At 39.9% G+C, this 19,512-nt stretch overlaps 1 protein-coding gene across 3 annotated transcripts in view; it reads left to right on the top strand.

Moving 5' to 3' along the window:
- The window catches only part of dusp10.2.L (dual specificity phosphatase 10, gene 2 L homeolog), a 30,273-nt gene extending 11,204 nt beyond the window's left edge, over positions 1–19,069 (top strand). The window contains exons 1-4 of one of the 3 annotated variants that reach the window (XM_018257629.2): positions 5,772–7,765; positions 8,993–9,696; positions 13,631–13,939; positions 15,974–19,069. In XM_018257629.2, the coding sequence (XP_018113118.1) occupies positions 8,997–9,696; positions 13,631–13,939; positions 15,974–16,239 (1,275 nt within the window). In that variant the 5' untranslated portion in view covers positions 5,772–7,765; positions 8,993–8,996 and the 3' untranslated portion in view covers positions 16,240–19,069. Of the gene's footprint in view, positions 1–5,771; positions 7,766–8,992; positions 9,697–13,630; positions 13,940–15,973 lie in introns of those variants that run through there. The other 2 variants (XM_041590007.1, XM_041590008.1) reach the window with 2 other exon arrangements.
- The last annotated feature ends 443 nt before the right edge of the window (positions 19,070–19,512 follow it).

Here is a 19,512-nt window from a genome sequence, read left to right on the forward strand (position 1 = left end):
CAGTGAGCAGGAGGTTTTCAAGCTTTATAACAGGAGGCACAGAAAGACCTCCTTCAGCTGAATATGCCGGCAGAGAAACATTTATGTGTAGGATTGTCCTTATGTCTTACCCATTCTATATTTTTCTAAAAAGTAGTCCAAAACTGGGCAAAATGACAGTTGGAATCATAAGAAATTGATGATCTCTTGCAGCCACACAACAATGACCACAATCATTGCACTAATTGACACTGTTTATTAAAGGTGCTTCCTTCCAAAGCTGTTCCTTAAAGGGATACTGTCATGGGGCAGCTGGGAAATTGACAAAATGTCTAGCCCCATGTCAGATTTCAAAATTGAATATAAAAAAATCTGTTTGCTCTTTTGAGAAATGGATTTCAGTGCAGAATTCTGCTGGAGCAGCACTATTAACTGATTCATTTTGAAAAAAACATGTTTTCCCATGACAGTATCCCTTTAAGCATAGTTGTGATTGGTGCTCTGTGGCTGTCCTGCTCCCTGTTCCAAATTGTACACAACTGCACCTATTAACACTGGTGTCCCTTTGAGGTGGAGGTAGCTTCAGGGTTCCCATGCAGTCTGCATCAATAGATGCATTACACTTATGCTTAAAGTACAAGGAGAGTATTTTTATAAATACCCCATAGTGTGAAAGATTACTCCATGCTGTACTTGAACGCTAACTTGATTATCCCCAAATATGTTCCTTTGTCCTGTTTAATAAAACAGTATTCATTCCTATTTGCTGCCAACATTTTCTTTTTGCTTGCGTAATCAAGATGGCACCAGTGAATCTAGTGTGCATGCACCAAAATTATTCCACCCACCACAAACTTGGTGAGGAACGGATGTATCATAGGAGTTTCTGTTACAGTACTAAGCTGTTTTTTTGTCAACCAGCCTGCAGATGTGACAAACGGCTTTACATACAGCGGACTTAAAGCAAAGGCAGAAATTTATTATTGTTAGACTTTCCTTTTCCTTTAAAGAATTACAATGTCATTTTGATGGCAAGCACCAGAAATACAGTAAGGACATCCTGACACCAAAGATTTGCACCCAATTCACATGGATGCACGAGAGCAAATTAAAGAGCATTTTGGCACATCAGACACAATTCTGCCAAATGCAACTTTCCTGATGACGCTGGTATTATGGAAAAAAGCAGTATTTGGGGTTAAAACGTGGTGATTTTGTATATGAAATTGCACTGCGCACATTGCACTATTGTCAGGGCTTTGATTTGTCTTTTAAATTGTTACCAAAGAGACAATCCTGGTTTAGTTCTAGGGTCTAGAAACCATCTGCCAACGCATTTAAAATTGATCTTCACTTTTGAATTGTGGCAGACAAACCAATATACATAACTGAAAGTATATATGAGACGATGTAATTATACCTACAGTGTTTGTATTTTTATAGATAAGAAAAATGCTCCCTTCTTGTAACTTCAGGATAACATACCTACAGCAGCAACAGCACAATAACATCAATACAAACTCCTTCCTTTGTCAGTTCTGCAAACACAGCACCATGTTACCAGGTCTTCTACATAATATTGCTATACCAACAATAATGTTTAGTTGTTTTTTGAGGAATGCTCCACTTTTTTTGCATAATGAATGATAATGTAATTAAACTAGTTATGAAGGGGTTGTTCACCTTTAAATTAACTTTTAGATACTGGAATATGAAAATGAGAGCGACTGGATAGATAGATAGATGAATAATATAAAAGTAGCAGTAAATAGATTTGTAGCCTTACAGAGCATTTGTTTTTAGATGGGGTCAGTGGCCCCCATTTGAAAACTGGAACGTGTCAGAAGAAGAAGGCAAATAATTTAAAAACTATGTGTAAATGTTTATTTTCTCGGTACTCCTGGCTCTGAGTACTGAAACAATGTAGCAAAAGCCTTGTCTTCTTAAAGGAGAAAGAAAGGTTTGGTGTACTTGGGGGTGCCAAATGTTAGGCACCCTCAAGTGATTGTAGTTAATTACCTGAAACCCTGCCGCATTTAGGTAAAAATACAGTGGTGCGAGAGCTGCCGGGGGGCCCTGAGGGGGTGTGGGCCCTGGCCCAATCGCACCCCCTCCTCCCCCGGTAGTTACGCCACTGAAAACTGCACCGGCCCGGGTTATCTCTTCCGTCTTCCACTTTCCTGCGCGCGGCTGCACATGCACAGTACAACAGGACTTTAAATAAATGTTGGCTATTTCGTTCAAATTTGACAAAAGAAGATGCCGGGGTTTCAGGTAAGTCAATACAATCACATGGGGTTGCCTAACATTTGGCACCCCAAGTGCACTAAGCCTTTACTTCTCCTTTAAATGAGCTCTTTTGTTTGCACAAGTGATTGTAATTATGGGTGTGATTATGTGAGTATTCATTTTATAACCACTGTCCCACTTTACCTCTCCTTTCTGTCCTACTAAATTTCTCCCCCCATCTACTGTACCTCACTATTTTTAACCCCATTGTCCCCTTCTGTGTCACTGTGTATCTCCCCACCATTCCCTTTCTATAATACAATATTTCAATTTATTAAGAAATATTTAATGTGAATATATAAATATATACCTTAACAATTCAGTCTGCACGCGCTATACCAATGTCTTTCACTTCTGGGTGCTGTGAAGTGGTTGTAGAAATAAAAGAAAGCCGTGGTCTCACGCACTCCAGATTTAAATTTTATTCACCGCATAAAAGCATTAACGTTTCGGCTCATGGTGTGGGGCCTTTGTCAAAATGCATCACCATAAATAAAACTGACACAGTTACATAGTTTTAAAACCAAATAAGGCCACCGAATTCATGACATCACCAACAAGTGTGTTTCTTAATGAGTTAGTCAGTTAATAAAATACTCAGTAAAGCTAATTATATAGCCACAGAAAATGACAACATGTATAGCAAGTGGGGCAAGTAATATTAGATATAAATATACATAATTATATACACAGAGCAACACCCAAATTTTTATCGCTTATCCAAAAAACAGCTAAAGGAACAGTATTCATTCATTGCTCTTGGGGACAATGTATCCAGTGTTTTGATCCAAAAAGCTTCACATTGTAATAATTTGCGAGATCTGTCACCTCCTCTCCTAGGCTTTGGAACATGATAAATTGCCATATATTTAAAAGTAGCTAAATGGTGCCCCACCTCCAAAAAATGTTTAGCAACCAGTTTAGTGGTTTTCTTTTCTCTATAAGCTACATTAATGGCTGACCTATGAGCATCAATTCGCAATCTCAACATCAAATCAGTTTTCCCCACATAAGATAATCTGCAAGGACAGGTGATTAAATATATGACGTGTGTGGTCGTGCACGTAATATGGTGACATATTTTATATCGATGGCCTGAGTGGGGATGTACAAAGCTATTGCCTGGTGTCAGCGCCGACTCTGGGGCTGCTGCCGCCTGAGGCAGCAACACAGATGCCGCCCCCACCGCGCTCTGCGCTTAAAAATTTGCGTCAGAGTGGGTCTAAGGGGTCAGTATCGCTAGTACATTAAGCTCTCTGCACTAGCGGAGCCGAATTTCCGGGTTAAAACCCGGAAGTTCGGCTCTTAAAGTTGAGACATTGGTTTACACTGTTGATAAGATCAAAGGACTCTTGTTACTTCTAGCCTTAACCAATGCTTGATCTAGGGCCCTGCTTTTATAGCCCTGTTGCAGAAATCTCTCTTTCATCTGAGTTAATTGTATTTTACACTTCATTTCATCTGAATTATTGCGCAATACTCTGCAGAACTGAGACAAAGGGAGCGAGCACTTCAAAGCAGGGGCATGGCAACTAGATGCATGCAGTAAAGTGTTGCGATCCGTATGTTTGCGGTATAGGGGACCCTATACACTGTTATAAAGAACAAAGTTCGATCACTTCATGGTTACCCACAAATAAACCTGGATGCTATAAGTGTCAAACATGTTTGTCCTGTAGATATATGACACCAGGCAATAGCTTTGTACATCCCCACTCAGGCCATCGATATAAAATATGTCACCATATTACGTGCACGACCACACACGTCATATATTTAATCACCTGCCCTTGCAGATTATCTTATGTGGGGAAAACTGATTTGATGTTGAGATTGCGAATTGATGCTCATAGGTCAGCCATTAATGTAGCTTATAGAGATAAGAAAACCACTAAATCGGTTGCTAAACATTTTTTGGAGGTGGGGCACCATTTAGCTACTTTTAAATATATGGCAATTTATCATGTTCCAAAGCCTAGGAGAGGAGGTGACAGATCTCGCAAATTATTACAACGTGAAGCTTTTTGGATCAAAACACTGGATACATATAATAAGCTTTACTGAGTATTTTATTAACTGACTAACTCATTAAGAAACACACTTGTTGGTGATGTCATGAATTTGGTGGAGCTTATTTGGTTTTAAAACTGTGTAACTGTTTCAGTTTTAATTATGGTGATGCAATTTGACAAAGGCTCCAGACCATGAGCCGAAACGTTAATGCTTTTATGCGGTGAATAAAATTTAAATCAAGTGATTAACCGGAGTGCGTGAGACCACAGCTTTCTTTTATATAAATATATATATATATATATATATATATATATATATATATATATATATATATATATATATATATATATATATATATATATATATATATATATATTGGTCCAACCAGATCGCACTCCATATTTAAAACATAGCTTTTATTAGCTTGTTAAAATGTATCAAAAAATGGCATTCTTCACAACATAGTAGCAGCGTCATTTGTATCAAGACACTTATCTGTTAAAAGTCCAGCATAAACGCTATATTCATCCACACTCACGCGACGTTTCGGGACACATCCGTTCCCTTTCTCAAGCGTATGTATCGTGTAGTAGCGTGTAGGACTCCATTGCACACACTTTCTGCTTCCTCGTTAGGCGGGGCATACGTGGTAAGTAACTGTGATGATGCTTCCTCACCTGGAGGCCGGATCTGCACGTCAGTCACCACATATCTCCACCCTCCCGTTACTATGCAAAGTCCATAGTTACCAAAGAAAAGAAATATATCAGTAACAGCAAATTACATGGGCATTTTTCACTATATCTGATAATTGTAGTTGTTTGAGCAAATTATGCCAAAATGAAAAGCAAAAGTTGACAGATGAAATGGCAAAAAAGAAAAAAAAAAATTTTTTTTTAAAAAAATACAAAAGTACTTATAAAGAAAAAATATACACAAAATAATATTAGTTGCCCAAAATATTACTACTCACCCTAAATGGGTACTTTACAGAAATAAATGCAAGTCAAAATCACGATTTAGACCCCTTGGACTGAGAGTCCCTAGCCTGTCAATCCATTTAACTTCTGCTCTTTTTAATGCTAGAACACGATCTCCTCCTCTTTTCAGAGGTGGGACGTGTTGGATAACTCTGAATTTCAGCTCCTCTGATGTATGTCCTTGTTCTAAACAATGTCTAGAGACTGGCAATGATCTGTTGCCCACGTGTATAGTTGATCTATGCTGAGAAAACCTATCCTTCACCCTCTGGGTGGTTTCTCCAACATAGACCAACCCACATGGGCACACCAGCATATATACAACAAAATTGGTATCACACGTATTGTAACCCCTAATTTGATACTTCTGATCCCTATGTGGATGGTCAAAATCAGGACCTACCAATACAAATCGACACTGGGCACAACCCTTACATCTATACATGCCCTCTTTCTTGGGACCCCAAAACATTGCCTTATTAGGTGGTTTCCGTATGTCTGCATTCACTAATCTACTCCCTATGGTTGCTCCTCTGCGATAGGACATCATAGGGCCTTGTTGAAACTCTGGAATTGAGGGATATGCATCTTTTAATAAGTGCCAATGTTTATCTAGTATGCATTTAAATTTGGAACTGGCAGAATTATACTGGGATACATAAGCTAATCTGTTACCTGTAGTACGCCGATCTCTTGATGTACATCCAAGAATCCCTTCCATAGCAGCCTGTTGATTTTTTTGTATTAGCTGATTCGGATATCCCCTATCTGTAAGTTTCCTAGACATTATTTCTAAGTCTTGTTCCAAGACCACCGGATTATTTGTAATTCTACTCACTCTGGTAAACTGGCTGATAGGAATCGATCTCTTAACTGAGGGGGGATGGAAGCTGTCATAAGAAAGAAGTTGATTTCGATCAGTGGGTTTTGTATAGATACGAGTATCAAACCCTGTCTCGGTTCGTGTAACCAATACATCTAAGAAAGTAACTACTTGGAGATCAGCTGTCATCGTGAATTTAATGTCATTATGGGCCCCATTAATTGCCTCAGGGGAAGACGGCCAAGGAGTCCAGGTCACCCCGCCATAGGAGGAACACGTCATCGATGTACCTCCACCAGGCACAACAGTGCCTAGTGAAGAGTACATTTTGATAGACATGCTCCTCCTCAAACCAACTCATAAAGGAGTTGGCATATGACGGGGCGACCTTGGACCCCATGGCCGTCCCCCGCACCTGCAAGTAATATTTGTCCCGAAATTGAAAATAGTTTCTATGTAGTATGAAGCTCAACATCTCCATGAAGAATTCTATTTCTGCATCACTGTACAAACCTGATCGATTCAACAAAATTTTGGTTGCCTTTAAGCCATCCATATGAGGAATCGATGTATATAGACTCGCCACATCAAAGGTGGCAAGCCAACATACCCCCTCTATCATAGGTATTTGGGAAAGTTTTTCTAAGAAATCATTGGTGTCCCTTACAAAAGATCTAGTTGTTTGTACCAGGGGACCCAATATTTTATCCAAAGTCTCGGCTACATTACTCGTCAAGGAACCTATGCCTGCCACTATTGGCCTGCCTGGCGGATTTATTGGATCCTTATGGATTTTTGGTAAGACATATATGAGTGGAATAATAGGATAGTCCACCATCATATATGTCCTAGATTTCTCTGTGATTATCCCCAGCTGAGAGGCATTATGTAAAGCACCATCCAGTTCTTTTTTAAAGGAAGTGGTAGGGTCACCCTTTAATTCAATATACACTGTTTTATCTGAAACTTGTCTATTGATTTCGGATATATATTTATCTGTGTCCAACACAACAATTGCCCCTCCTTTATCAGAAGGTTGGAATTGTATATATATATATATATATATATATATATATATTGCAGCTTTTCTAAAGCTTTCGCTTTTACGTTTGAAGTCACAACATATTTTCAGCTGTCTAGTGTATCTGAGCTACAATGTAGTAAAGTATTACATATTCAGGCTAGTATATAACAGTATATGAATTTTCTTCTCAATTCAGGCAACTAATTCACCTCCTTTTACAACATTTGCTGCTTTATTGATTATTCCCCTAGAGGCCAAGGGAATTGGGGAAGTCCGTTGGTTTTACCCAAGATTCAGAGAGGCAATACTGCCTTTATTTCAAATAAACAGGAGGCCATTCCAGAGAAAACCACAAATACACACATATAACTATTGAATACAATCAGCCAACAGAGAGGCAGTAATTAGCTCAGACCGGTCTGGTTATTTGTATAATGTGGGCTGCCTGTGATTGGCTGGAGGTGATGTCATCCCTTGTGCAGCAGGAGGAGGAGGATGCCTTCCTCGTCATTCAGTGTCACCCTCTCTCACACACGCTGACACAGGCTCACACACAAAGGACATGCACACTCTGTGACACACAAAAGCCAGTCATGCACAAATGAGGAGGATTATACAGGGACCCGTATTCGCAAAACAAGGGAGCAGCTGACAAAGGTATGTATATATGCTATGCATTTCTCTCCCCTGAGTGTATGTGTGTACATGTATACTAACACGCTGTAACCCCTGAACATATATATATATAAATATATAAGCAAAGCATGTATACAGAGGTGTGTATGTGTGTGTGCCTAAATGAAACATGAAATACACAATAATTGCCTGCTTTGTGCATTTGTATCGGTGTACTGCCAAATGTGCTGATACAGCTTCATATATACACACAGACATGTGTACTCGGCAAACTGTCACTCCATAACCTCTGTGCGTTCTTCAGCATCGGCTGTTATTAACATACAAGATATAACACATGATATCAAATTTATGTCAAAAAATGTGTGCATATACATACAGTGGAATGACACCCGTGTGAGGGATCACAACATACAGAAGGGGATTAAGATTGATGTCTTGATATTAGTAATTGTAAAGGGAACTGGTGACCTTTTTTTAGATGTGGAGGCTTAAAAAGATTTAGATTCAGGACCATTTTCTGTGACAGGGTTTATCCTATGCAGTTTTTAGTATTGCTGCTATTAGGCATGCATTGTGTGTCATTGTATGTTTACATCTTGGGTTGAATTGCAGTCAGGGAAGCTGCACATCCCCTGCAGTATGCTCTTGATCTCTGGATGATTATTGTGGCAAGGCTTATAGCAATAACAAGATGCTGGGCGACAGGCACTGCAGTCTATGGCTGGGCTTTAGAATGAAGGGGCAATGGGGAGCAGCAAAATTGGTATAGGAGGACCGTACAAATACCTGAATTGTAACACTCATCAAGTGGGAATTAAGGAGCAGCAGCACCTCTGGCCAGTGGATTCCAATCCTAGTCTTGGTCACGCATACAAGTTGTCAGCTCAAAAACAACCCGAAAAAATTACAGACTCTGACCACGTAAAGAGACGGAATCTGTCAGAGTCTGATTTTTCCTACAGTTAGCTCATATATATATATATTCTAGGTAAATTGAGCCTCCCCTGTTTATAATGTTTTAGAGCTTTTTAAAAAATCTGGCTCTTGCATGAAGAATGACAGACTGCAGAGAGGGGGTTATTGAATATTAACTTGATTATTTTAGAAATGGGGTGGAGATTTTAATTGATTGTATGTAGAAAGTTTCTTATTTTCATGACATGAAGCTTATATTACCTTTTCATTTTTTCCACATTATTTTTCACCATATTATATCAATTTATTTATCTTGTCTTTTCCCCACAGCACTATGCCTCCTGTGCCTCTAGAAGAGCGTTCAACCCCTCTGCCCCGTCCCCGTTCTCTGCCTCTGCGCCCTCCTCCTAACCCCCGCTTAGCCCCAGAGGTCAGAGGACTCCAACTTGGACACCGTGCTCCTTCTCATGCTGACCTTACACTTACTGGACCTCTACCCCATCTTCACTCTGCACGATGGCCTCGGGAACCCTGCACCCGAAGAAGGTGTTCTCCTCCTTCACCTTCACTTTCTCCCCGTTCCCCATCTTGCTTTCGCTGGGCTCTTCATCCTTTAAAATGTGGTTGCAAAGGTTGCTGGCGTCTTCTGCGTCCAGCCAGGAAATCTGTGGGCTCATCTTGCAGCTGTGACCCCATTGTGACATTTGACCCCCAGTTTATTGGTGGCTCAAGGGTTAGCTATGATGAAGATGATGATTACAGTGTAAGAGCCATTTGGCCAGATGAGCTTGCACGGAAGATGATGTCACAAACCAGAGGTGGGACACTTGGGGGGGCACCTTTGCTTCTAGACTGCAGAGGCCTGGCAACAATATGGGGAGATGAATCAGTGACTCCACCTTCTCCTCCTTCTCCACCACCACCATCATCATCTCCACCTTTGTCTCCAATCAGAGGATCAAACCGGAACTTGCAAAGTTTGTATCTCCTTCTGGAACCGTTCAATGACAAGGAAAACAGTTGTGAAAAGAAAGGTATAATTATGGGAACAAGAATGGTGGTGCGGGGTTACATGAAGTTATTTTACTATTACAGACAAATATATTAATATATTAGACAAATATTGGGCGTCAAATGGGAGCTTGACCTGAAATGTCCAAAAAACACTGATTTAAAGGGATATGGTCTGGCAAACTAGCTGCTTTATTTAGCAAACAAGGCTGATTCTTGACCTGCATAGAAGGAAAAACAGATGATGCATGGGTTGGCCAGTGCACACACAGACAGCGGATTTGGGCACAGAAATGTAAAGATATGCATTTTTTGTACCAAAGTCCATTTCTCTGCATGAAGCTGTATTTTCTGCATTTTGCTCAGCCCTTACCCCATATTCTATTTGCTAACTAAGGGAATATGACATTCACAGCCTGGTTTCCTTATATAATGAACGATAAAACCATGATGTTACAGAGTGGCACCTTAGTGATGTAAGAGGACTAGTCTGAGCCCCCCAACAAAATATAGTTCGGGCCCATTTACAATGTACAACCTGCTCCCTTCCTCTGTGCTTCCTGCATATACAATATTCATCTGTAGGCATGTGTACTTGCAAGAGGGAGGTAGTCCTTTTTGGGTCCCTCTCTGCAGGCCCCCTGGCAGTAGCAGATTGTGCTGAACTGCAGTAATGCTACTGGCACACTCAGCTGACGAGAAGTGGGCAGTGTCCACAACAGAAGCTTTTTGTAGACATCTAAGGGGAATGTAAAATGCTTTGCTAGTGCAAATAACATTCACAAAGACGCTTGTGAACGTTAACAACCATGTTTGAGCCATTTTTGACAGATTAAAGGCCTCAACGACTTATTTGCAAAGTTTGCGACCAAATTGCTTTTCCGAACGTTTGCATTGTATGTAATAAAAATTTGCAATTTCAAACCATTTTTTTGTTTGCAACAAAATATTTAACAAAACTCCAGAGCAGGTGTTAACGGTTCGCAATGCGCAATTAGGATTCAGAATAAAAAGCCTGACAAAGAATATTACATTACATTTTTATTTGCAAACTTGTTCTCTTTGCAAATTGTATTCAATTTTCCCTTTAGGGCTGTAAATAACTCTCCAATCTAATCTAACTTTTCTTCTTCATTTTAGCTAGATGAAACAAGCCTTAAGTGAGTGTGAAGAAGTGGTGCTAAAGACCCTTTTATACATCTTCATAAAACTGAATATTTTTTTCCGCTGCCTTTGATTATGTCTATTTTCTCAAATGTCAGGTGTAACACGTAACATGAGAGTGATGAGAGATACTGTGTTTTTTAAGGAAGGAAGTAGGCATGACACCATGACTAAAAGGAAATACATTGTACTTTACAAGCACAAACGTGACTTGAACATTTCCACAGAGTGAATCACATATTCCCTGCTGAAATTTTCTACATTCATTCCTGGCACTAGCTTGTCATTTTGATATCACCGTTTCAGTGATACATGTTTTTTGGCAAATAAAGAGTGATATAATAAGTTTGCTTGCATCTAGTAACCCATGGCAACCAATCAGATGTTTGTTTTACAACAGTTAACCAGGGCTACCTGTTGATTAGTTGCTATGGGTTACTAGACACGTTATTACAAGATTTTATAAAAGGGAGACGGTGGAATAACGTAATTTGAATATAAATTAACCAATTTATAATGTGAATGTGTATGGAAAATTACAAATGTGCCAACTTTTCAATTGGTCTTTCATTTTTAACAGTTATGGTTTTTGAATTATGTGTCTTTCTTTTCTGCCACTTTCTCATCTGCAATTGAAACTGCTGTCTAGTTGTTGGACTCCAGCAGTCGGAAAAAAAAAATATTTTGAGACTTTATATTTACCATTCTGCATATATTTTATCATCAGCTAATCGTTCTCTTCAGGCCTGTTACTATTCATATTCGAATGTGGCTTTCAAGCTACCACCTGTTCACCAGGGCAATTGAGTCCTAGCAACCAAATAATAGTTAATGTCAAACCTGACCACCAAAAATCACAAACCAAAGACCTATTGTAAATTATCTTAGGATATCATGGTGTTTAACAGAAATACAAATGAAGTTTTAAAATTAGCACTGATTAATCAGATATTTACATATGGGTCATAGTTTAAGAGAAATGTAACTAACACTCCCAACCTACATGGTAGGACATGATCATGAGAGGACAGGTTAGTGAGTGTGTCAAACTTTTGCAGCCTTGATCATGGGCCCCTAGTAAAACAGGTGCGCTTTGGATTTAAAACCATAGATACAAGTACAGGTATGGAACCAGTAATCCAGAATGCAGCCTGGAGTCTTCTGGATAATGGGTTTTCCCCATTTAAACATAACTTAATAGGAGTTTATTTTGCCTCCAATTGGCATGCGTTATATTCAGGGCTTTCCAAATAACAGATCCCATACCTTTACAAAGAAGATATTATCTTGTTTAACAATCTGTTACATAATAATAATACAGGTATGGGATGCCTGGAAACCTAAAATTACAGGAAGGCCAACTTCCACAGTGTCCATGACAAACATACTTCTAATCTGTAAAATTATTTATTTATTTTATTTTTCTCTGTAATACTATAACTGTAACTTGCACTTCATCTAAGCTGCATGAATCCTTGCTGGTGGCAAAACAATCCTATTCAGTTTATTTAATTTTAAATTAAAAAAAACAACAAAATTCACCAGGGAAGAATGCAGGATGAGTGACACACAGCTAAAAGTTTGTATGGGGATCATATATGTATGTGTCAGAATATATAGCAAATTTGACAAAGTGTTACTTGCATGTTTAACAATTTTTTAATCCTATCTACCATTGCTTCCATTGATAACAACTGCCCATTGTTTTGCACAGTGGAAGGTCAACCAGTTTAAGAAATGCAACCTGATTGGTAACAGGTGGCAGGGGACACATGCAGAAGAGCAACTAAAGAAACACAAACTTGTAGCTTTTGCAGTTTAGGGGTAAAACTACACGGAAGATTTTGATCAGATTTTGTGGGTCAGATATTATCTGATCTTGCCATGCAACACCACGCAGCACCATGAAAGAACACACAACAGCACAAGATTTGCAAAGTCCTATGAAATCTGATCCCCCTATAGCTATAATTTTAAAATGAACCAGATAAAGTCAGATGTAGTTTGTTCATGCATCTACATCTGACAGTCAATGTATTTCAATGGTAAAAAAGTGGGTCAGACACCATCAGACTTTACCTTTTCAGCTGAACGGTAGAACTACATGAGCATCTTTAACACGATTCTGCCGGATCCGACACGCTGCACCAAAACGCAGGCGTCAAGTCAGATGCAACGGAAAATAAGTTAAGAAATACAAGTGTCGGATCTTGTCGCAGCGTTCATCCAACACGACACCACTGTCGGATGCAGACACAGCATGCATCGTCTGCATCCGACAGTCATGTCATTCGGATGAACGATGCAACACCATCCGAGATTGCTATTGCTTACCTTATATTTCTTTTGCATCCGACTTGACGCCTGCATTTTGGCACAGCGGGTAGGATCCTCCAGAATTCATTGAAGACGTTTGTGTAGTTCTACCCGAAGACTCAGCATGCTGCATTCCTATCCAACAGTTGTGTCGCATCCTACAAATTCTCCCGTGGAGTTTAGCCCTAACGAAAAGGATTCATTGGGAAGATTATTTGCCCCTCATTGTGTAATTCATATAGTTTGCCCACAAGAAATTGACAACCCTATTTATTAACAGGGAGCAAGGAATCAGCTAGAAATCTCTACTTAGAAAACCCTTTACATCAACATCCTTCAAATACCAATTAACAACATTATTTGCACCCCAGAAAGCAGACTAGCCTTCAAAATGTTGCAACAACCTCATATAGCTAAAGGGCTGGATAAAATTTGTGAACTGTTTTCTAACTCTATTATTTCCCCTTTTTCTTGCAGTTCTGCCTGAGTCCCCAGCTGATGACTGCACATTACCAACAGAAATATCACCCACAGCACCACTGTCTCCTGACCCGGAGAAAGCAGAGCTGAGTTCCATCTTGCCTTTTCTCTTTCTTGGCAATGAGAGAGATGCTCAAGATTTAAACCGTATGGTGAACCTCAACATTGGCCATGTTTTAAATGTCACAACTCATCTGCCCTTATATCATGCTGAATCTGGGGCCCTACGATACAAGAGACTTCCGGCTACAGATAACAGCAAGCAAGACCTTCGGCAGTACTTCGAGGAAGCATTTGAGTTCATTGGTAAGCAATTGATCTATAATAGAATAACATTAATCATGAGGTTATGTTCTATAAATGCAAGTTTATCATGCCTACTGTGTAATCTCCTTACAAATGAGAATGAATATGAAGGTATTTGCATTCTTATTAATGTGTGTTTTGGTTCCTGCAAATTTGCTTATTTAAAAATATTGAATGTCTGAAATTGTTTTAAACTGCTACATGAATGTTATCAGTACTGGTACACAATCCATATAGGCTGCAATGGGGGAATGATGGGTGGATAATATAATAACTTATATAGCACCAACATCTGTAGCTCTTTACAGAGATTGGTCATCATTCATATCATTCTCTGCCCCAATGGAGCTTACAGTCTAAAGCTGGCCATAGACGCAAAGACCCGATCATACGAATCAATGTACAATTGGAGTTTCCCATCTCCCGACCTGCCACTAACCATTCCGATCAAAGTCTTACCATTCCGACCAAATAAAGTAGTTGAAGAACAGATCAGCCAATGTTCTGCCCCTGACAGCAATCATACAATAGACAAAACTAGTGACAGTCTGCCCCTGAAAATTGTCAATACATGCAGAGATATTATCGGCAGACGACAGAAATTTTCTAACCTGTCCGATCGACCAAACGACCAATCTCCGCTGGACGTAAAATGTCGGGACTCTCCACACACGTTCCCGAAAATCGTACGAATCCTCGTTTTGTACGATGAGATCTTTGCGTCTATGGCCAGCTTAAGGCAGGTCTGGATTGGGAGTCAAAATAGGCCCTGGCATTCCAAGTACTCAGAGGCCCAAACAGTCCTCCACCAGCCCAGTAAATTGTGATTGTCTATGGGACATTACAGCAACCCCTCTGGCATTTGCCAGAACCCACAGATTGCCAGTCCGGACCTCTACGGCCCTTTTAAGGTACTTTTCACATTCACACTACACACCAGGGAAAATGTAAGCAGGGACCTGTATATGTGTTCACACAACTAGAGTTATATACAAACATGCCCATACACTGTATGTTTCTCTGCCTGTTGTACAAAGCAGAAATCCATTCACATTTTTGAAAATACTTAGTGATCATCAATATGGTATCAAGTTTGAAGTATCAAATTGTGGAATACTGAAAATAGAACTAAACCCCTGCAGAGACAAAAGCCCCATGCACTGTACTCCATTGTCTCCCCTACCTGCTGCCTCCCCACGTAGTCTTATTACTTGAAAAAATGCCCCTGGATTCCCCCTAGCCTTTAGATGCAGAGTATCGCAGTGGAGCTCAGGTACCATATTCTGTATTTTTGAATTGATTTTCTCAAGAGATTGTCAAAATTCAGATATTTGGTGCATGCACCTTTGGAGCCAGTCTGGTATTAGTAGAAACTGCTCATGAGCTGGAAAGCCCCATAAATCACCTAAGGGAAAGAGGGTCTATAGACACAGAAGATGGTGCCTATGTAATAGACTGCAGTTTCAGGGAGCACAGAGATGGGGGTCCCTCCTGTCTGCAATTATGCTCTCAGATCCATTCACATGTGGACATGGAAGGTAATAGGCAGTGTCATGGTAAAATGACTTGGAGGGGGCCTGAAATTATACCACTGGTTGCAAATCGAGATGTACCAAATCCAGGATTCTGCCTTTTTCAGCAGGATTCGGATTCAGCTGAATCCTTCTGCCCGCCGAACCGAATCCTAATTTGCATAGGCAAATTAGTAGTGGGGAAGGAAATCGTTTGACTTTTTGAAACAAAACAAGGAAGTAAAAATGTTTTCCCCTTCCCATGCCTAATTAGCATTTGCAAATTAGGATTCGATTTGGTATTCGGCCGAATCTTTCGCAAAGGATTCGGGGGTTCAGCCAAATCCAAAATAGTGGATTTGGTGCATCCCTAGCAATCATACCACTCTTAGGGCACCATCACTTGTGCGTGCAAAGAGTACCAATATATTAATTCATATTTTTGTGCTCATTGGTACAGCTGACCTTTTATACTAGTATCTGTACTGTTTATAAAACTTTTTTCACTTTTTTTCACTTGTAGAAGAGGCTCAGCAGGAAGGAAAAGGGGTACTCATCCACTGCCAGGCAGGGGTCTCACGCTCTGCCACCATTGTTATTGCTTACCTTATGAAGCACACCTTGATGACAGTGGGAGATGCCTACAAATTTGTCAAAGGGAAGCGACCAATCATCTCCCCCAACTTAAATTTCATGGGACAGCTGCTGGAGTTTGAATCAGATCTGAATGCTGGAATTACCCCAAGGATCCTGGTCCCCAAGCTGCGGGGTGTTGAGACTGATGTGTGAATGGAGTGATGATCCAGTGAAGGAGACTGGGGGGAGGGGGCGGAATGAAATTTTAAACTGGAAAGACACACGAGAAAAAAGGGCCTTTAAGGCTGGATAATGTGCAGGGGGGAAAAAAGAATCTCTCTGTTAGAAACAGAGATACATTTTATAACAGGGGCCTGTATAACCACAGAGACTTAAATCCTATACCAACCTTTTCCTTAAGCCGAAAGTTATATTATATAATTCATGTCTGGCAGATAAGGACTAAATTAGCTCATTCAAGTTCATTGTCATTATAAATGGCTTTGAAATAGATATACCTATATATAAACACACACCTTGCATTATATTGGGATATTTTCATCCCTATCAATTGCCATAAGTAAAAATTTCAGAAGAAAAATGCTATATTTAACTCAAATGAAAGTATCTTTCTTAGGAATACAGCTATAGGATGCAAAATGAAATGTCATTTATTTAAAAGAGAAAAAGAAAGACAAGGGTTGAAGAGAAAAGAGAATGATTATATTTTCCCTCAATATACTGTACGTACTGCAAGTTTATGAAACACAACACATATATAAATATTTATAAATATTATTACATTCTGTAGACAGACATTTTAAAATGATACTTCTGCCTGATCAGTAGTTTTGTGGGGGTTTGACCTATTAGGACCTGTTGGGTTTATTCTGGAAATCAGTTGTCCATCAAAATGCACCATTTCATAGGGCCGGAGGCATTGATTTTAATGCTAGGCTAGGCAGCCTTTTTATTGAGAAGCTTTAATATTCATGCAGCTTATCACTGTGAAGGTTATGGCAGTCTGTCAGTCTGCTCATAGGCCTTAGCCAAGGTCTGTTTAGCAGGAAATCTGACAAATGCCAATACTGAACTATGCATAGCACCATTTATGAACAGGAGTGGAAGTTATGTTCTCATGTTTATCGCCTTCACTCGTCTCCTAACTTGTGTGTTGCAGAGCTACCAGGGCTGTATTTCAGTCCAGGTATTTGTATGCTGATATTTAACCAAATATCTGGTTGCAAACTAGGGATTTTTTTAATTTTGTTAGCTATTTTCTTATATATAGGCACCAGCAGGCCTTTTCCCTGAAGCTTGCACTCTGGGCATGGACCCACTTGTGTCTATTTATAAATACAGCCCTAAGTTACTACAATTGTAACCAACCAATGAGTCACATGACTGACCTTATAACAACTGTTAGTATATACAATATGTGTAGGCTTTAATGGTGCCTACGTCTGAACAGAGTGCAACACAGCACATTCTAAATTGTTTACCTCTGCACAATGTTGAGATATAATTAGGGTTGCCACCTGTCCAGTTTTGACCCGGACATTTTGAGGGGCTGCCCGGGTCTATACTTCCTGCCCGGTTTTCCAAATAAGGAAAACCGGGCAGGATTCCCTTGATTGACACGGCAATCTGCCATTCGCTGATCGCCGCGTCATAGCCCTGCCCACTGATCTCACGGATCCGCCCCCATCCGGTCTCAGCCAGACATAAAGGTGGCACCCCTAGTTATAATTCAATATTAAAGGGGACCCGTCACCTGAAAAAATTATTCCAAATCTTAACTTATCATGTTAGTCAAGCAAAATTAACTTTAATTACACTGTATTAATTATTTGAATCTTGTTTCCATCAGTGTGTTTCCATCAGTAGCAAGGAGGCAGGAGCTATTTTGTGGACACTGTTATTAAGACAAGCCTTCCACCATCTCAGAATTTTGTTTGTGCACAAGAATGGGGGACCTGATGTCCAACCCCATGCACTGGTTACACAATTAAATGGTTAAGAGAACTGGGAGAATGTGTGGAGAGCAGTGACATCTAGGAAGTCCTGAATGGAAAGGGAAAGTAATTGCTTACCCCGCCTCTATGCCTGAGGCATAGAGGAGGAGCAGGCAATATTTGATTGACAGCTGAGATTTTTAACTGAGTTTACAACAGCTCTGAACGCTTTAATACCATTGTGTTTTTATGTAGAATGTGCAGCCTGAAGTTGGCCGATACCATGGGCAGAACAGACTAATACCGCCAAAGTGGGCAGCATCCCAAATAATCAGAACCTGGGGAAGTGGAGAGGAGCTGCAGTTTCTCTTCTTTGTTAATGCACCATAAATTTGGTAAAATTAAAGGTAATGATCAGGTGGTCATCAATCCCCAAGTTCTAGGATCAGAACAGAGGTGGATATTCTGAGTATTGTTACACTTAGCCATTTTAAAAAAACATTTGACTCTGCTTCGTTGTTTCATTCTGAATCTCAAAATTGTCTTTATGTTCAAGGGAATAAATCCAGAGGGGAACAGTAATTTATGCTTATTTATTTTTATTCCTGTTCTGGGATGTTTTGTAAACTTTGGGGGAAAAAAAGTTGAAATATGGAAGCTCAAATATGCCAGGGTTTTTTAAGGGGAAAATTAACAATATTTTTTAAAAAGTGTTTTGCAACAAACTAATCATGTGCAATAAGAAATGATAAAATTATGGTGTGTTTTATAATGGCACAATGTGCGGAAATGGGTATTGCCTGGTATGTAGCATTCTCCTTTTTCATCCCCTTTTGGGTGTATTTCCATGTGTTTTTTTCCTTTTACCTGTGTCTTAAATCTCTTCCATGAGGGAGACCGGATTACCTCGGGCATTAAATCCCTATTTACACTGTGATACGGGGCTGCCTCCATTGTATCCCATCTGGAGGGCAGTGGCCCCTTACACCTGAAACTCTTTATTGCTCACAATATTTTCTGTGGAAACAACTAGCTTTTATTTAATGTGAAACTAAGCTATTTATTGAATAAAACCTTTTTGTATGGAACCTTGCTGGGATGTTTCAGTCTCTGTGTGTAAAATGTATCTATGTATGTTGTATTTGCAGTGTATGCAGCATTTATAGGGGTGAGTAGATGCAAACCAATAATGTGCTGAAAAGAAGAGTAAATGGTCTTCAAAAGAGTGAGTTTCAAGTAGCAATGAGAAAAAATTGCCTATTTTGCTTTGACTAAACATTTGTGAAACAGTTGGAAATTTGCCAAAATGCATTGGAGTCAATAGCAGGGCCAAATTAGATTGCACAATTCCAGCGTCACTGCGGTCCAGACAGTGGCGTAACTAGAGTGCGGAGAGTCCAACCCTGCAAAAAACCCGCAGAGGGGCCCATGCACTCCGATCCCCACCCTCCTGCCACTTCATGCCCTGCCCACATTCTGCCCATGCCCCAACTGACTCCTCCCACATGCTGCCCTGCCTTGCGCCCCCTTC

The sequence above is a fragment of the Xenopus laevis genome, chromosome 4L (assembly GCF_017654675.1).
Source record: "Xenopus laevis strain J_2021 chromosome 4L, Xenopus_laevis_v10.1, whole genome shotgun sequence".
Classification (NCBI taxonomy): Eukaryota; Metazoa; Chordata; class Amphibia; order Anura; family Pipidae; genus Xenopus; species Xenopus laevis.